Here is a 17,832-nt window from a genome sequence, read left to right on the forward strand (position 1 = left end):
CTTTTGCCTTTGTAGTTGGAAGATTCTTTCTTTTAAACTTGATAGATCTTTGCACTAAAGCAACCTAGAAGTAATTGCAGACTGAATGAATTGGTACGTTACTATACAATGGCCTTGCAGGATAGATTTTGAGGTGTCTTAGAAAAGGTTAATCTAACTCACCATCTTTCACAGATAAGCCCAAAGGTGAATAGTTTTAAACACATTCTTAAGTTACAGATGCCATGGTAGCGAGTACATGAGAAATGGGTTCTCTCGCGGGTGAATTAGCAGAGCCACATTGGAGGGCAATTTGGGAGTACCTAAGTGTTCTGACCTATAGGATGCAGCAATTCTATTTATTTCTATCCACACCAGAGAAATTCACCCAGGAGCATGGGATGAAGGTACATACACATTAAGTATTTCAAAGGAATACGGTTAACTATATGCATGCCAACATAGATCTAAGTTCACTAGAAAAAAGCAAACTGCAGGACACTCTAGTATGTTATTTTAAAACCATTGTAAAAGTACTTATCTATCTATGTAAAATACATAGGAAAAAATCTGGAGGATAAGCTTAGTTAAGTGGGAGAGACGGTAGGGAATGACTTAACCATATCTGAGTGACCAAATTTTTGACCAAAAATGTATTTGTGATGAGAAATTTTAAAGAATTACACAGTGGCAGTACTAGCCTAACCTAAAAGCATTCCATTAAAGATGTAAAAATTTCCTAGATGTTTCCACATTTCTTTGCTGAAGAGCTTATTTCATGTTTTACATTTAAAGCAAACAGTTAACTGCTTTCACACTGAAACCACTAAGTAGCTTGCTTCCTACTTTTAAAATTAGTTACAATATTGTCAATTTGCTAAATACTTTGAACCCCATTGTTCAGACCTTGCCAAAATCTTCAGAGAACCTGGGCACAAACTTAGATATCCAACTTGAAGATTACCTGTAGCCCAGTATTTTTATGATACGTTTTATTCCACTTGACTCTACATATCTAGAAAACTATTCTAGAAGGCATAGTATTCCTTGTAGAAAACAGAGATTTTACTATCCCTATGGGCCTAAGAGTTTTCTAAAGAAACAGTTTGAATGTATTTATACCAACCACCACCTCAAGTCATGCTAAACGTGTAATTTGAACAAAGCTAAATCATAGGTCTTGTTCTATTTAGCAGATCTCCACCAGGTAAAATTCAGCTTAGTACCCAAATTGTTCACTGTTTCATCGAAGTTAGACACATAATGCTATTTTATAGTTCTAGGCATTAGATGACTAGTGAATTTTTTTAAAACAAAGTTACATTTGAGCTAAAAATGCATCAAGTTTACAGAATGGTAGCTTCTGAAACATTAAAGGGGGCACTCCTCATAGATAACATATAGGTGATAATATCAGGGATAAGTTTCAAGCAACCAGAAGGCAAATACATTATTTCATATCAGGCAATAAAATAAACTTAGCCCAAATAATTTAAACAAAACATAAAGTGCATTGAGTTACTTCCTTAAGGATTTCCAAACGACCAAGGGTAGCTGCCAATGGCCTATTTTAAACATGTTCACAGACACCTAAAGGCAATCACTATTCACCAAACAACTGTGGCAATGACTTTCAGTTCTCAGAGCTAGAATTCCCTTTGTTTTTCCTCCCGGGCAAAGGAAAGCTCGATTTGCTCTGGGGCTGGGAAAGCTTGCTGGCTAAGAGAGTGAATGGCTCAATCAGAGTTTTCCGATCTGTGACCGTTACCTCCCACAGTCGCACCTTCTCACTTTTTGCCCACTGCTGTGCCACTTCAGCGTCCACTTGTCTCTGCTCGGAAAGATCGATTTTGTTTCCTAATACGACAATTGCTACCTGAAAGGAAAATGGATAAAAGGAACACAGTTTGCCAATGTCAGTTCCTAGGCAAAATGGAGAAATAATTGTCCCACTTAACAGACTGCTTCAACAAAACTGATTCGCAGATGTGACTTGAAGCACGAAACAGTAGGACATGAACCTCACTCCTTGCTCATGCATTTTTGTTAAGAGTACAGATGCTCTAGGATGTTTTAAATTAGCAGTAGGTAGTTACTCAACTCAGGTATGAATGGAAGCTAGACTTGGGGAAATTAATACCTAGGATACAAACAATGGTTTGACTGCAATGTACCTGCATTTCAGTTTCACTATGCCTGCTCTGTGCTGTTTCCGTAAATGTACGTCAAAATACACCAAGAGGACTCATAGAGCTGTGAGTTCTGCACCCCTAGAACCTAAGAGCTATGAGAATAAGAATTTTTGTTCTGTTTACATTATTCCTAATTACAGAAAATTACCTAGCCCTGGCTGGTGTGGCTCAGTGGATTGAGTGCCAGCTCGTGGACCAAAGGGTCACCGGTTCCATTCCCAATCAGGGCACGTGCCTGGGTTGTGGGCCAGGTCCCCAGTAGGGGGCATGTGAGAGGCAATGACACACTGATGTTTCCCTCTCTGCTTCCCTTTTTAAATCTTTTTAAAAAATACTTAAAAAGAAAAATTACCTGTAGCAATACTAAGTATTTGTTGAATGTATAGACCAATAGCAACATTCTACAACAAATGTAAGACAATCAATTAGTCACTTAAACTTGGATGCTTACTATGTCCTAGGTATACTGTTTCAGGTGACCAAAACAGCAGTCACCAAGCCCAGGGGAAGGAGGACGTATAACAAACAACTTTTCGGACACTGACTGTAAAGACAATAAAAAAGAATGATGGGAAAGTGGAAGAAGGGCAGCAAGAACTGTCAGAGAAGGCGCCTCTGAGAAGAAACTTTAAGCCATTACTGTGGTCTCGCCTTTAAACTGAACTCCCTGTGTTGCAGGTAAGGCCCATGCCTTCCTGGCAAGATGGAGAATAGGACCTAGAGCTTGGTTTTCTTGGCAAATCTCATACTCTTCCATTTCTCAGCAGGAGCTGTCCCTTCAAGTCCTCCTGTCATTCTTCATCACCTAGATTTTTTTTTCTTCACGTAAATCCCCTAGTCTGACCTCCATCTTTCTTTCCTCCCTGACTGCACAAATGATTCCACTGTGTTCCTAGACTTCACAGGGTCCCCTCCCTACATCCCCCATCTCTGCTTAGAACGTCCTGTCACTGCCTCGCTGAAACCTGGCTCAGCCCTGCAGTGCTCTCCCTACCACAAGGTGGGACAGTGGGGAATACATAAAGTGTCTCCGACCCTCAAAGCTGCCTGCAACGTGTCTTCCTTAAAAACCTCAAACTGGAGGCTGGTGCTGCTAGTTTCTGCTACTACCTACTACCTGCTTCCCACCCCCAAGTTGCTGCTGCTCATTACAGACCTGGCTCGTGGTCACGCCCACAATACTTCTGTCATCATTCTTGGTGATTTCACTAGCCATGTAGATGACCCTTCCCGAACCTTGTCTCTCAGTTCCTTGACTTCAAAGATCTTAATCATCCTCCTGACCTCACTCCCACAACCACATCCTAGCTCTTAGCATTGTAACTGCTCCCCTCTATGATCTCCGTCCCAGGAATCCCACTCTGACATCTACCTTCCTAACACTCGATGACAGTTCCAAACACCACAAGGACCTGCAGTCTACTGGCTCTACCACCTCATCACTGTCCTTCAGTCTCTCTCATGTCCTCAGTTCCTCACCCAGTTTAGGTTCTTCTAATTTGCTCCCTTGCTGTCATCCCATTGTATGTACCAAAAAGTTACATACTGTATGGTTCCATTTATGTTAACACTCTTGAAATGACGAAGTTACAGAAATGGAGAACAGATTAGTGTTTGTCAGGGATTCGGCGGGGCGGCGATGGGACAGAGAAGTGTGTGTGGTTATAAAGGCAACATGAGGGATCCTTGAGGCATGGAAATGTCTTGATTGCATAAATGTCAGTATCTTGGCTGTGACATTGTACCGTAGTTTTGCACAATGTTAACATTGGGGAAAACTAGCTAAATATCTCTTATTATTTCCTAAAACTGCATGTGAATCTACAATTATCTCAAAATACAAAGTTTAACATAAGTGTAAAATGTAAAATCTAGGTTAAGACCATCTAGCCAGTGCTGTTGACCAGCACATTACAGGATGTACTCCTAGTGATGAGTCATCAACTTTTCAAAGAGCTGGAAAATGATCTGTGATAAGAGAATTCCAGGCATGAGAACTAGCAATTGAGAAGGACTTAATAGTGGAAGAAAGTTAGCATGTTGGAAAAACAGAAAAATGACCAGCGTCAGTGGAGTCCAGTGACAAAGGAACAGAAGGATAAAGATAAGCTGAAAAGGACAGTCACGGGCCAAGTCATATAAGGCTTCATAGACGATGGTAAGGATCTTATTTTTAAGTGTTAAAGGGGTAGAAACCAATAATTTATTTTTACTTTCTTCCTTTCTTTTTTTTTTTTTTTTTTTTTGTAAGGCTGAAGACAAGAATCCTTTTTAGCCTAGGTTAAGAGCCCTAGGAACCAACATCACCCCAATAAATTCCATACAGAAGAAAAAAAGAGCCCTAGGAAACAGTGAAGGCCACACAAGATGAAAGGAACCAACTGTGTAGTACTTGAGATCTGGAGTCATTAAAATTCAACTTATACATGGTAACGAGCAAAGGCAGAAGAAAGTCAAATGCTGGTCCTGACTGAACTCCACTTCCTGGGCTAAGAAAAAAATAAATAAAAATAAAGATTACAGGTACTGTGAATATAATTTGATGCTTTAAAAATATTTTAACGACCCTAAATCCCATGCTATAATCTAAATAGTATTATAATTCATAGCTGGCATTTTTAACATACCCACTTACCTCTTTTTTGTCTTTAAACTTATCAATTTCTTTCTTCAGAAGCTCCACTCTTTGAAAGGATTCAAGATTGTTCACACTGTACACTAGAACAAAGCCATCAGCAAATGAGAAGTAATGCTTTGGCAGTTCCACACCTTCCTGTAGGCCTCTGGTGTCATAAAGATGTAACTGTTCCTTTACTCCCCGATCCGTTTCCACTGAAGCCATATACACATCTTCCATTGTTTCACAATCTTCCATTCCTGGGATGAAAAAGAAATTACTCTGTGTACCAATATCAAATCATTACATCATACTGATTGTTGAGTATTTTCTTGTGCTTAAGAAGTTGTTGGTTTCTAGGTTCCCTATTTTACTACTTTAAAATGAAAGGTGGTAGTTATAGTAAAAGAACCAACTGCTTTTTAAAACTGTTTCTTCTGGCCCTGGCGGGGCATGTATCATTTGGTTGGAGCATTACCAGGTACACCAAAAGGGTGCGGGTTCAATCCCCAGTCAGGGCACATACCTAGCTTGCAGGTTCAGTCCCCAGTCGAAGGATGTAAGAGAGGCAACTGATTAATGTTTCTCTCACATCAATGTTTTTTTGTTGTTGTTTTTGCTTTTTGTCTCTTCCTTTCTCTCTAAAATCAGTTGCTTTTAAAGATTTTATTTATTTTTCAGAGAGGGGGGAAGACAGGGATAGGGAAACTTTGTTGTGTGAGAGAGACATCAATTGATTGCCTCTTGCATGCCCCCAACTGGGGACCTGGCCTGCAACCCAGGCATGTTCCCTGACTGGGAAGCAAACCAGCAACTTTTTGGTTTGCAGGCCAGTACTCAATCCAAAAGTCTATTTTAGAAACATCCTTGAGTGGAGGATTTAAAAAAACAAAACAAAACAAACTTATTCTGTATAGAAATAAAAGTATAAATAAAAATTTAGTAATCATTTAATACTACATATTTTTAAAAGTAACAAGAGTCAAAGAACTGAATACCTAAATTGGAAGATTAAAGGCTGATTTTAAAAGTAGCTTCAACAACTAAGTGGCTCTGTTTTCTTCTCCCTCTTAGCCAAGGACAGGACCTGGGGCAAATTTGCTGCCTTTTTTCTGTACAACTTCCAGGCCTGAGCACCAGGCTTTAATTCCCAAGTACCTGCTGGGCTCTTTTATGTGAATGTCCTGCAAGTTCTTCAAACTAACAAAACTTCTTACTGTTCTTCCCCACACCAGCTCCTCCCTCTTTGCTTTCTCCCCTCGATCACCATCCACCTGGGCAGTTCTTTAGAGTTCTCTTTAAACAAGGAAAGGGTGGGTGAACACTATCATAAATCAGCCACTCTAATGCTGAAACATCTGCTCAGTACATTGTCTCCTTCCGTTCCCATTGGTGTATTATCACTTGAGCTGCTGCAACAGTTCAGTAAACATCTGGTAAACACCTTTATCCTTTCTAGACTCTGCTCAAATGTCAACTCCATGGATCCTCTCCCGATTATCCCCTTCTCTCCTCTCTGCTCCTGCGGTGCCTAGTATAGGTAATACCATTGAATATTTAAATCTTCCCATACCAAGGCCCTCCAAAGCTGGAGTGTAAACTCCTTGGGAGCCAGGACTGTGGCTAATCTATCTTGAATACTCTGAGGACTAACAACTTGACTTACATACATAGAAAGTCCTTAGTAAATGTTTGCTAAATAATGAATTCATAATTGATGTCCCAATTTCAGCCCCCTTCTTGTCTGAGTGATCCTTTTAAAATGCATTCCTAGCCCCAGCTGGTTGGAGCGTCATCCCGATATGCCAGGGTTGTGGGTTCGATCCTCAATCAGGGCACATACAAGAATCAATCAGTGAATGCACAAATAAGTGGAACAACTAATCTCTCCCCCACCCCTCTGCCTCCCCACCTTCCTCTCAAGAAATTAAAAAAAAAACAATGAATTGCATTCCTGTTTTGCTTCATTTATGCAGATTTGTCTCTTCAAATAGTCAACTTCCTTGAGAGAAAGAAAACATTCTGTGTACATAACAGGTATTCAATAATCATTTATTGATAGGGGATTAAGAGGAGATTAACACTTAAAATTTTAACTAGTGCAGATGCATAGGAGAAGATAGGTATTAAACTGTCCCAGTACAGTAATCACCTTCGTACTTAAATATGAGGTATATCCAGAGGTAAAAACATATGGATAATAACATCCTATGCCAATAAAATACACTATATTGTAGGTTTTAAAAAACTCTTGCTATAATTCTCTTAACCTAAATACTGTAAAATGTTTGGTTATAGATGCCTTATATGAAATGTCTATAAGTATTAAAACCTCCATGAAATCTTGGATTAAAAGAAATAATCATATAATGATAGATTGGATCATGAGAAAACAAAAATTTACTTTCATCAGCATAATTCTTTACATCAAGGACTGTGTTCAGTGTTTAGAAAGGGTAAATTATTCATATGTTTGAGTATGTATCATCCTGTGATAAATTAACCTACCTTAAGGAAATTAAAGGTTACTCTATTAAAAAACAACTTACTGGGCCTTGATTACCAAAAGTTTTAAAACAACCAGGACTTGTCATGGTGGATGTTTTATCCACCAAAAGCCAGTCTAGTCCCCCCCTCCCCCCCTATTAAATTTAGACATTTTGAGATTTTGTCACTCTATAAATTAGCTGAAGTCACGGCTCTTCCATCAGCTTTCTAGATCTCCCACACTCCATGCTACTAGGCAACATCCCCAACCCTATACCAGCAGAAGACTAGGGGTACGGTTTCTGGAAAGAGTAAAACAGAGGATGCTTAGACTGAGGGATGGAAGACATAAAAACAGGGCAATTAAGAGACATGCTCCTCCTGTTCCCCAAATAGTAAGGTCTTTATCCGCCAGGCAGAGGAATAGGGAGAATCTGGCCACTGAAAAAGGTAAAATCCTAAATATGGTAACATTAGGGTTCCCCAACAAACCCCCACCCAGGTCTTGTGAAGCTCAAAGTCATAAATCCAATCCACATGCTTAGAGTTTTCAAAAAACTTTTTTATTCTCCATTCTTAATTATGAATAGACAACATGTGATTATCAGATACCTGAGGAAGAGGAAGACCAAAAAATCAGAACACGCCTTAGATAAAAAAGGCTGCAAAAAAAAAAAAAAAAAAAAAACCCCAACAAGAAAACCTGCAATATTATACTCAAACAGACATGATGGTGCATCCATGAAATAAGAACAGGGTACTAAAAAGTGAAAACTGAGACTCAACGTTAAGGGCTGGAAAATAAGGAAAACTCTCAAAAAGTGGAACAAAATATTGAGAAGGAAAACAGGAAAAACAGATTACTAGTCTAGAAGGTCCAGTCTCCAAAAAGAGTTCCAGGAAGAGAACGCAAAAGAAGAAAAGCGTCCACAAAGTAATTCGGAACTGAAGAACGTGCATTTTCATATTGAAGGGGCCAGATTTTCTTCATGTCTTTCAACTCAACGACCTATCACAACAGACTGAGTCCAAAAGCGAGAAGATACGGCAATCCAGCTGCCTTCTCTTAAACTGGACGTTAGCTTTTCAAAAATGTAAATGCTCTCCTCACTAAATTTTCAGAAGATATAATAATTTTTCATAAAAATGTGTTATCTTAGCATGTGGTAAGTATGGTTATTTTAATAAATACATGTTTTTGAGTTTGTTTTCATTTCTAATACAGTAAAAATACAAAAAGTGTAGCCTACACAAATGCAAGCTGTCTGGAGTTTTAAGAGGGTGAAAGGATTCTTCCCCTCCCCCCTGGGGCATAATTCACTTTTTGCAGAGACTTTAATGAGAATCTAGAAGTAAAAAATTAAGAACCAATGGTGCAGCATTTGTGACAGGAGGGATTCAGAAACCAAAAAGTTTGAGAACTGCTCGCACAGACACCATAATAAAAACCAAATACGGATTTAACCAAAAGTTGTTAAATATTTTGTGATGGTAAAAGAGAAGCAGATCTCATCAAAACAGTTACTAAAAGACAGCAATATACTCTAAGCTACTTGCCAGAGATAAATACTTCAAAGATCTATTATTCTACTTATCTCTCTAACATGAACCTCCTTTCACTCTAACTTGTAACGTCTGTCTGCCCTATTAAACCATGACCTCCTTAGAGCCAAAGATGCTTCTTCAACTCTGTATTTTCACAAGGCCTTGTCACAGCCTGCACTAGGATTTAATAATGATTTAACTCGAATGAATACATAAATGAAAACATCCAATTCACAAAATTGGAGCAAACGACTGTTTCTTCCATTTTAAAAACCTATATATACAGCAGTATTGGAAAGTCATGTTTGAATAAGAATGAGATCATTCAGTGTATTAAGTCAGTGACTCAGTGACTCTGAGATCACTATTCATTTTGTAAATACACAGGAAACTACATATATAAAGGACATAACTTACAGCAAGCACCCTTGAATTTCACTCCCATAAGTTTTTTTTTTCTCTCCCCTATTTTTCCCTCCCTCAATCTCTGTTGACTTCTATGACCTGCCACCCATCATCAGGTTAGTATGACCAACCAAAGACCCCTAGCAGGTCCTAGACCCTAAAGGGAAACTACAGAAAAATAATCTTACCAATAGTATGATTCCCATAAAGGAGCTGCTCCAAAATTGCTGTCTTCCCCACAGATAGCAAGCCGCAAACCACAACCTTGCAGCCCTTTCCCATCTTCTCTCGGTACCACTGTAAAGAGAACAGATGATCTTTAAAACTGTGTATGGTTGCCCTGGCTGGAGTAGTTCTGTTGGTAAGAGCATTGTCTCCATACTCCAAGGTTGTGGGTTTGATCCCCAGTCAGGGCACATGCAAGAATCAACCAATGAATACATGAATAAGTGAAACAACACAACACATTGATCTCTGTGTCTCTGTCCCATTTCCTCTCAAGTCAATATGTAAAATATATATATATATATATATATATATATATATATGGTTGAAGTCAATGTTTTTTCTGTGTTTAAATTTAATAAATAATACATACATGGAGGGGTTTCAAACATGAAAAAGGAATACATAGTCCTGGCTGGTGTGGCTCAGTAGATGGAGTGCCAGCCTGTGAACCAAAGGGTCGCCAGTTCAGTTCCTAGTCAGGGCACGTGCCTGGGATGCAGGCCAGGTCCCTGGTAGGGTGCACTCAAGAGGCAACCACACACTGATGTTTCTTTCTCTTTCTTCCTTATCCTCTCTCTAAAAATTAAATCTTTTTAAAAAATTTAAAGGAACATGCCATCTAATCACATAGGAAGAAGATTAAAAAAAAAAATCTTCCAAAGGATAAGGAAAAATGATGGCAGCAGAGAACAATTCTGTAGTCAGAAAGGTTGCTATTGGGACATAAGTTCTAATTCTCTATTGTTATTTCCCCTTCCTCTGAAAATGTTTTAACCCAATAGAATTTGTAAATACCAATCCTTATGTCATCTCTCCTCCCTGTTCAATCAAAAAAGTTCCTGCACCACACAATACACCAATCTAAAAAAAGAAAAAATTCTCAAGTGCTTAAAAAGGGCAGATACCTACTGTAGTTGAGTGAAACGGACAGTTATAAGAAGAAAAAACACCTAATAGCAGCAATAGACCCTCTGTAAAAGGCAAATGAGAGTGCTGGGGACTGCAGCAAACTGGAAACCTGCTGAAACCAACAGAATCCTGGGAAGTTCAGAAATCAAATATTCTGAAGAGTCTTTTAAAGTGGCCTTAATATATCTGCCTTAAAAGTGGTGTACTGCAATTGTACTTTGATCACTCATTAGGGTTAGCAGGTAAAGTTTGTTTAAAATATGTATATATTGTGGGTATGTGTAAATAATTACCGTGGATAATGTGCACCCATGTTTTTTGTGTGCATTATACACGAGATTATTATGCCCATGGTATCCCCTCTCTAAAAATAAATGAATAAAACCTTTTAAAAAATTATCTTGCTAGAGAATAAAATAAAAACTTGACCTGGTTCATTCCTGTGGATAACACTGAGCTTGATCAAAATTCTCTTTGAAGAGCCAATCAGAAACAGTTCCCCAAATTATCAGTACTTCTGGTTCTTTTACCTTTGGAAATCATTCTACTTTTATAAATAAAACACAACCTTTTTACACAGTGAATTTCTTCCCATGTGATGTTTACATCATAACACCTATAATATCTATGATGTTAATTGCGTTTCAGTTATGTTTACATCCTAAGATCTATGACATGTCACATGAAGACTACACTGTATTTTTACGTAAAACATACTGTGTGCAGTACTTTTACTATCCATATATGAATACATTTACATATGTAAACATACATTAAAAGGGTTTTGCAAACGGTATTGCACATGCGCTTTACCATTCTTTTATTCACTTAATAAATATTTCCTGAGGGCTTATCTAGTGCCATGCATTAGAAACAAACTAGGGGACCAAACCAGAAATGATCCCTACCCTCAGGAATCTCAAAACCAATTGGAAATACTAATCCAAATCTTGCAAAACTAAGAGAAACTGCAAATTAAGAAACAAAACTACAAAATCTAACTAAGAAATTAGCAATGGTTATTCACATTGCCAGACTGTCCTTTCCAAATGAGCCACCCAATTCTGCAATCAGTCTTGACGTATTTTTCTCACACCCCACTTCTGGTCCATCAGTAAGTCCTCTACCTTTTAAACATCTAGGTGGACCACCTACCACCTCCATCACTAATGAAGTGTCTGAGGCACCAACTTCTCTCATGTGGTCTTAAAGATATTCATGTCATAAACCCCAAAACCTGGGAGTATTTCTCTTAACAAAAGGATTTGCAGCTATGTTAAGACCGTTGAGACGGGGAGATTATCCTGGATTATCTGGGTGGGCCCAATGTAATCACACCTGTCCTTGCACAGAGGCAGAGAAAAGACTGTCGGAGAGTGATAGGGTGACTTGAAGATATACTGCTATCTCTGAAGATGAAAGAAGGGAGCAGAAGCCAGGAAATACCAGTGGTCTCTAGAAGCTGGAAAAGGCAAGAAACAGATTTCCCCCTAATTCCTCTAAAATGAACACAGCCTTACTGACAGCTTGATTGTAGCCTAGTGAGATTTCTGACCTGCAGAGCTGTAAAAACAAACCTGTTGTTTTAAGCCAGTGAATTTGCTGTAATTTGTTACAGCAGCGGTACAAAACTAATACAACCTCCTCACTGGTCTTTCTGCTTCCACTTTTCCCCTTCTTTCTTTTAGCCTCAAAACTGCAATCCAAACTGATCCTTTAAAAATGTGTGAGCCACATAGTTAAATTTCTGCTCAAAATCTTCCCGTGGTTTCCAATCCTAAGCAGTATGGAAACCCAAAATCCTCCTAAGACCCTTCACCTCTCTGCAGCCACACTTCCCTCTGCTGTTCCTGTATGAATCCAGGCATACTCCAGCCTTGGCACTGGTCCCTCTGACTGAAATAAGTCCCCATATCACAGCTCACGTCCTTCAGGTCTTCTAAGTCCTTCTCAAAAAAAGACTGACCCTGAACACTCCATCCAAAATTTTCACCGGTACCCCAACACTCCCCATCTCTCATCTCCCTTAACGGTTGTGCTTAGCACTTATCGCCCGGTACTGCCTCTTACTATGTTTATTGCCCATTTCCAGGACAGCAGCGCCTTGACCATTGCTGTACCCCCAGCGGTTGGGACACTGCCGGGCACATATTAGACACTTCATAAATATTTGTTAATTGAATCAACGAATCATGTGAGGAATCTCACAATGGAAAAGCTGAGGTTAAAAAAAAAAAAGGAAAAGGAAATCGGAAATAGGGGCGAAATAACCAAAACCGCTAGTGATAGAAGATATGTATGATTCTCTTAAACCTTGGCCACATCTAAATTTAGAATTTGTAGAATTAAACCACGCGATTGTATCAAAAATGGGAATATTCTGGAGACGCAAAAAAGCTAGTAAACCATTTTTTCAATAACGAACGCAACACAAAATGTCAGCATTTTCTCAGCAATTCTTCCCTGAACACTCGCATCTGTCAACCAGATCTTGGCAAATAAATATTACGCTTTCCTAAAAAAAAAAAAAAAGAAACAATACCATCAACAAAAAACTGTGGTCCTGACTTTGCAATACTGGAACCACATCTGTACGCAGGAAAAGACACGGGAATGAAAAGGCACAGAGTCACTCGCGCTCCCCCTCCCCCGGACCCTTTTAGGGCAAAATACCTCGGAACCGGGCCTGCAGGGGCTAAAGCCCTAACTGGCCGGCGAGAGGATGGGGAAGGGTGCGCGTGGGCCCTCAGCCGCAAAGCCCCCGCCACGGACGCCTTATTTGGGGGCTGGGGCACCGTCGAGAACCACCTCGGGGCCCCAGACTTCTGCGCCCGTCCCAGGGGACAGCGTTTCCCGCAGCGACACCTAAAGCGAGGAGCCTGTGATGCGTGAAACAAACCCGTACACCCAAGAGACACAGACCTGCACACTTCTCAGACCCCGAAAAAAAGCGACGCGTTGGCTGCGAGGCTCCAAGGCGGGTTTTCGCCACTGGAGCCCCGCCCCCAAGTTGTGTCTCCCGACAGCGGTTTCCGAGTGATCGCCCACGGTAGCGTGGCCTTGGACAGCAGGGGGGCGGGACCAGAGGGAACGCTCGGTCCAATCTCAGCGGAGCTCCGCCCACCAGCCTCTCTATGTCTCTCCCTCTCTTTCAATCTCTCTACCCGAACTACATGTCCCATGAGGCTCTGGGGGCGCCGCAGCTTTCACCGGAAAAAGTTTCGCTGAAGTGGGGGAGGAGTCCAAAAGGGATTGTGGGAGAAAGATTCTTCCTTTCCGTCTGGCCGCAGCCATAAGGTAAGCTGTGTCGGAGATATTCACTACTCCATCCGCGGCGGATCTCCCTTCACCTGAGCCATCCAAGCTTAGGGATCCTACGTCTTCGGAGCTTTTCCTGTCTCCAGTGTGGCGCGAATTTGGTCAGGATGCGGGGTAGTGGGGATTTGGAGAGGCGGCCCCCGGGGCGGACTGGGGGATGATGTGATGGCGGCGCGAATTCGAGCTGGGCCCACAGTGTAAAGGAAAGGAAGGCGTGGGAATGAGAGAGAGGAGTCTGGGCCAGGTGTTCCTAAACCGAGCCCGGCCGGGTAGGTGGAGGAAGTGCTTTTTCTTAGAGAGTTAATCTTCGGCGGCGGCAAAATCTTTTCCTGTTTGGTCGGCGAGGTCTTTGCAGGTTGGGCCCGGCCCTTGGGGACGCTGTTTACCGCAATCACCCGCCCCCTCAGGGCCCAAGTTTAGCGCCATTTATTCACCCAGCAAAAATGTTATTCTTTTCTGCGCTGCTCCGCGCCGGCGTCGCAGAGGTGACTGAGCGCTGCTTTCCACGAGCGCAGAGGAGGGGTTTAGGTTGGCTCTGCACTGCAGTTCGTGCAGAGCCATTTTCATCCAGTGGCTTCCTTGCGGTCGGCGGGGAACTAAGATGGACGGTCGGTCTCGTTTACTTTAAATGGAGGACACTTTCAAATACTCGGTTTTTTTCTCAAAGGTAAGCCAAAATGGGCGCTTACAAGTACATCCAGGAGCTATGGAGGAAGAAGCAGTCCGATGTGATGCGCTTCCTTCTCAGGGTGCGCTGCTGGCAGTATCGCCAGCTCTCTGCGCTCCACAGGGCCCCCCGCCCCACCAGGCCGGATAAAGCGCGCAGGCTGGGATACAAGGCCAAGCAAGGTGAGAGGTCTCTGCCTGGGTGCTGGGATAAAATTGGGTTCCCCGGGAAAAGCTAGAAACCCGTGATTAGAAAGAGCTATTGTTGCCCTGATGTAAACCTTCCCATGGGGCTTTGGCAGCAACTGTCTCAAGCTGTGCAAACATTGAAATTGTTTAGTAGCGAATGGCCGCACGCAGTCGTATGTCAGGTGTGGTAGGTTACACAAATGTGTGTGAGCCTGGAGTAAAGCCCAGTCACAGTCTAGAGTGGAAATGAGAAGTCACTCTTTTCCATGTGTGGTTAACAGTTTTTTCTTTACCTCCATTGGGTCTATAATAATTGACATACGGTCTGAATATATTTGATGTAAGAGCAAAGTGACATGTTGTTGAGTCATTCTGTGGCTTTTATAAGACCACCGTAATTTCTGTTTACAGGCTATGTCATATATCGCATTCGTGTGCGCCGTGGTGGCCGCAAACGCCCTGTCCCTAAGGGTGCGACCTACGGCAAGCCAGTCCATCATGGGGTTAACCAGCTGAAGTTTGCCCGGAGCCTTCAGTCTGTTGCTGAGGTACGTGGTTTTTGAGTAGTTGATTGGTCATCTCCTGGGGGTGGTATACAAGGATTTGTGTGGTTTTTCTGATGGCTAACTTGTGCTTGGGTGAGACCTTTTTGTGTAAGAAGTTTTAGTTAAGAGTCTTGGTCAAAGACGAGGCTTTGTAAGTCTTTGTTACTCATTTGTCTTTGCTTGTGTGTATATCAGAGTTGTGTTTCAAGATTAGTGTGAATCTGGAACCTACGCTTTTCAAGGGCAGTAAGCTTTGGAATAGCACATTTTCCCAGGTGTTTAGAAGCTGTGTGCTTTTAAAAGTCAAAGAAGGCTATGCAAAAGAAACCACTGGCCTGCAAATCCTCAAATACGCAAAATTTTAAGGTTTTCTATATAAAAGGTTCTCTGACAACCCTCTGTTGTATTAGAAAAAAGACAAAGTTCCAGAATCCTGAATTTTGTTAGCCAGAGTGTCGACATTCAGGCCTTAAGCGCATTCACAAACCCCAGTCATTAGGTAGAGGGTGATGGTAGGGAATGGTCAGTTTACCTTTTCATACTTGATGGTCACACCTTGATGGTCTCTGTATAGTGGTGAACTGAAGAGAAATGTTGGTTTCCAATTTGCTGCTGTGCGAAATGTGGGAGGCTAACCTTTTCTCCTCTTCTAGGAGCGAGCTGGGCGCCACTGTGGGGCTCTGAGAGTCCTGAATTCTTACTGGGTTGGTGAAGATTCCACGTACAAATTCTTTGAGGTTATCCTCATTGATCCATTCCATAAGGCCATCAGAAGGAATCCTGACACCCAGTGGATCACCAAACCGGTCCACAAGCACAGGGAGATGCGAGGGCTGACATCTGCAGGCCGCAAGAGCCGTGGCCTTGGAAAGGGCCACAAGTTCCACCACACTATTGGTGGTTCTCGCCGTGCCGCCTGGAGAAGGCGCAATACTCTCCAGCTCCACCGTTACCGCTAATGTGTGTCATGTTTGTAAAATTCTTACCTAATAAACAATTTAGGACAGTCATGTCTGCTTAATTTGTTAAAACTAGTTGTCTGCAGATTGTTTCGTGAATGCATTGTCAAATTCTGAAAGTTAAAGTGCAATAATGTTTGAAGACTAAGTGATGGTGTATCTCGTTTCTCATAAGATAAACACTTGTTTTTCTCAGCGATTTTCAACATTTTTTCATCTGTGACACACCAAAATGTATGTTAGTTTTTTGCTGATCTGACCCTCCCAAAATAATAGGTATAATTTTGATTTATTCACATCAGGTGGCTATTGTTGTGTTGGCTGTTGTCATATTTTATTTGACAATCTAAGGGGAAAGAGGTCAGTGCCCCTGGCTAAACAATCGGGTATTGCATGTTTTAAAAATTACTGCAACACACCAGTGTGCCATGGCACACCAGTTGAAAATCGCTACTTTTTCTTGTTAGGGAGTTTTCTATGTCGGTGTTTAAAATGCTGTTTGGTATGATAGGTGTAAAATAAATTCTGTGAAAAAGGACTACAGAACTAGCTGTGTAGATTTGTTGATGCATGTGATGAAACCTACAACTTTATTGGGGTAATGCAATCCTCTGCTGGTGTACTCAAGGGGCTCTTTTTAAGTTGAATTTTGCTTGGAAATGCAAAAGATAATCTGTTCTCAAAATCCTATGCAGAAAAATGAAACTTACAGGGGGTCCATATTTTTAGATTAGCCTAATAGAAACTGCTCTTCTGAAAGGAGAAAAGTTAGAAGAATGCCACCACTTTAGGAGAAGCGAACGATCTTGCTGCAAGAGGGCTCCAAATTAAACATCCTGATTTACCTAAACAAAATCAGCTTGGTCTCCACAGTACTGTTGACTCAATCCCCATGACTTGGGGGGTGTATGGAATACTGAATTTCATGCAGCAGGGTGATGGTAATTACACTGGTGTAGATTAAAACAGATGGAAATTGGACATGAGGAAACTAAGGGTTGTGTTCATTTTCCCCCTAGCCACCTTAGAAAAGACGCTTTATTTAAAAGTACCTCTTTGCTTGGTCCATTTAATCTTCCAAGTCATCTTGGGTCAACCCACTACGTCCATTGTCCTCATAAGGCTATTGAGAAATGTCATGTAGTTGGTGTCAGTAGAATTTCATGGTTTCCTGTTGAACATAATGCACTGTCAACAGTTACTTTGCTCATACCTCAAACTACTCAAAATCCTTAACATTCCACAAACTTCCAGTCTTTCAGTTGTGCCACCCTAATGTTAAAGCATACCACCACATTTCATTTGCCTCGTGTCTTCCAGTAGACCAGGCTTCTGTGTCCTGGCCTGAATTTGAGTGTGGGAAATAAGAGGAATTGGCCCCAATTACCAACTCTGGGTTTGCTGACTTAATAGGTAGTTTGGTTCCAAAGTCTAGTGGGTTTCTTCTTTTCTTCGGGAATTTTAAAAGGCACAGTTAAGAGATACCCAGAAGACATTTAGCAGACTCAAAACCTCAAGACAAATTTCTTTCCACTCAAAAATCTTACATCATCTATTTTGTGTGTAGAAGGTGTTCAACTAAAGGAATAAATGTCTGTTAATCTAAAGCAAATGGACTTAATGTTATCTTTTGTCATCTAAATACTGATGGGCAGGGCACATGCCTAGGTTGCTGGTTGGTCCCCTGGTATGGTGCCTACCTACGTGAGGCAACCAATTGATGTTTCTCACATAGATGTTTTTCTCCCTTGTCTTCCTCCCTTCCCTTCTCTAAAAATAAACAAGATATTTAA

The 17,832-nt window shown here is 41.2% G+C and overlaps 2 protein-coding genes across 3 annotated transcripts; one reads left to right on the plus strand and one right to left on the minus strand.

Annotated features, from left to right (window-relative positions):
* Positions 1-106: 106 nt before the first annotated feature.
* NKIRAS1 (NFKB inhibitor interacting Ras like 1) lies at positions 107-13,438 on the minus strand. The gene is made up of 4 exons (XM_024565681.4): positions 13,285-13,438; positions 9,414-9,522; positions 4,807-5,048; positions 107-1,855 (listed from the first exon to the last, which is right to left on the minus strand). Exons 2-4 carry the CDS (start codon positions 9,505-9,507, stop codon positions 1,613-1,615), a joined length of 579 nt encoding a protein of 192 aa, XP_024421449.1. The 5' UTR covers positions 9,508-9,522; positions 13,285-13,438; the 3' UTR covers positions 107-1,612.
* Positions 13,439-13,553: 115 nt separating this feature from the next.
* Positions 13,554-16,577, plus strand: RPL15 (ribosomal protein L15). 2 transcript variants are annotated; one of them, XM_024566180.3, is made up of 4 exons: positions 13,554-13,659; positions 14,348-14,529; positions 14,947-15,083; positions 15,734-16,577. In XM_024566180.3, the coding sequence occupies exons 2-4, from the start codon at positions 14,358-14,360 to the stop codon at positions 16,037-16,039; spliced, it is 615 nt and encodes a 204-aa protein (XP_024421948.1). In that variant the 5' UTR covers positions 13,554-13,659; positions 14,348-14,357; the 3' UTR covers positions 16,040-16,577. The 2 variants fall into 2 exon arrangements, with proteins under 2 accessions (XP_024421948.1, XP_071078208.1); XM_071222107.1 differs by having other exon boundaries at positions 13,645-13,781.
* The last annotated feature ends 1,255 nt before the right edge of the window (positions 16,578-17,832 follow it).

Source organism: Desmodus rotundus, chromosome 8 (assembly GCF_022682495.2).
Source record: "Desmodus rotundus isolate HL8 chromosome 8, HLdesRot8A.1, whole genome shotgun sequence".
NCBI classification, from domain to species: domain Eukaryota; kingdom Metazoa; phylum Chordata; class Mammalia; order Chiroptera; family Phyllostomidae; genus Desmodus; species Desmodus rotundus.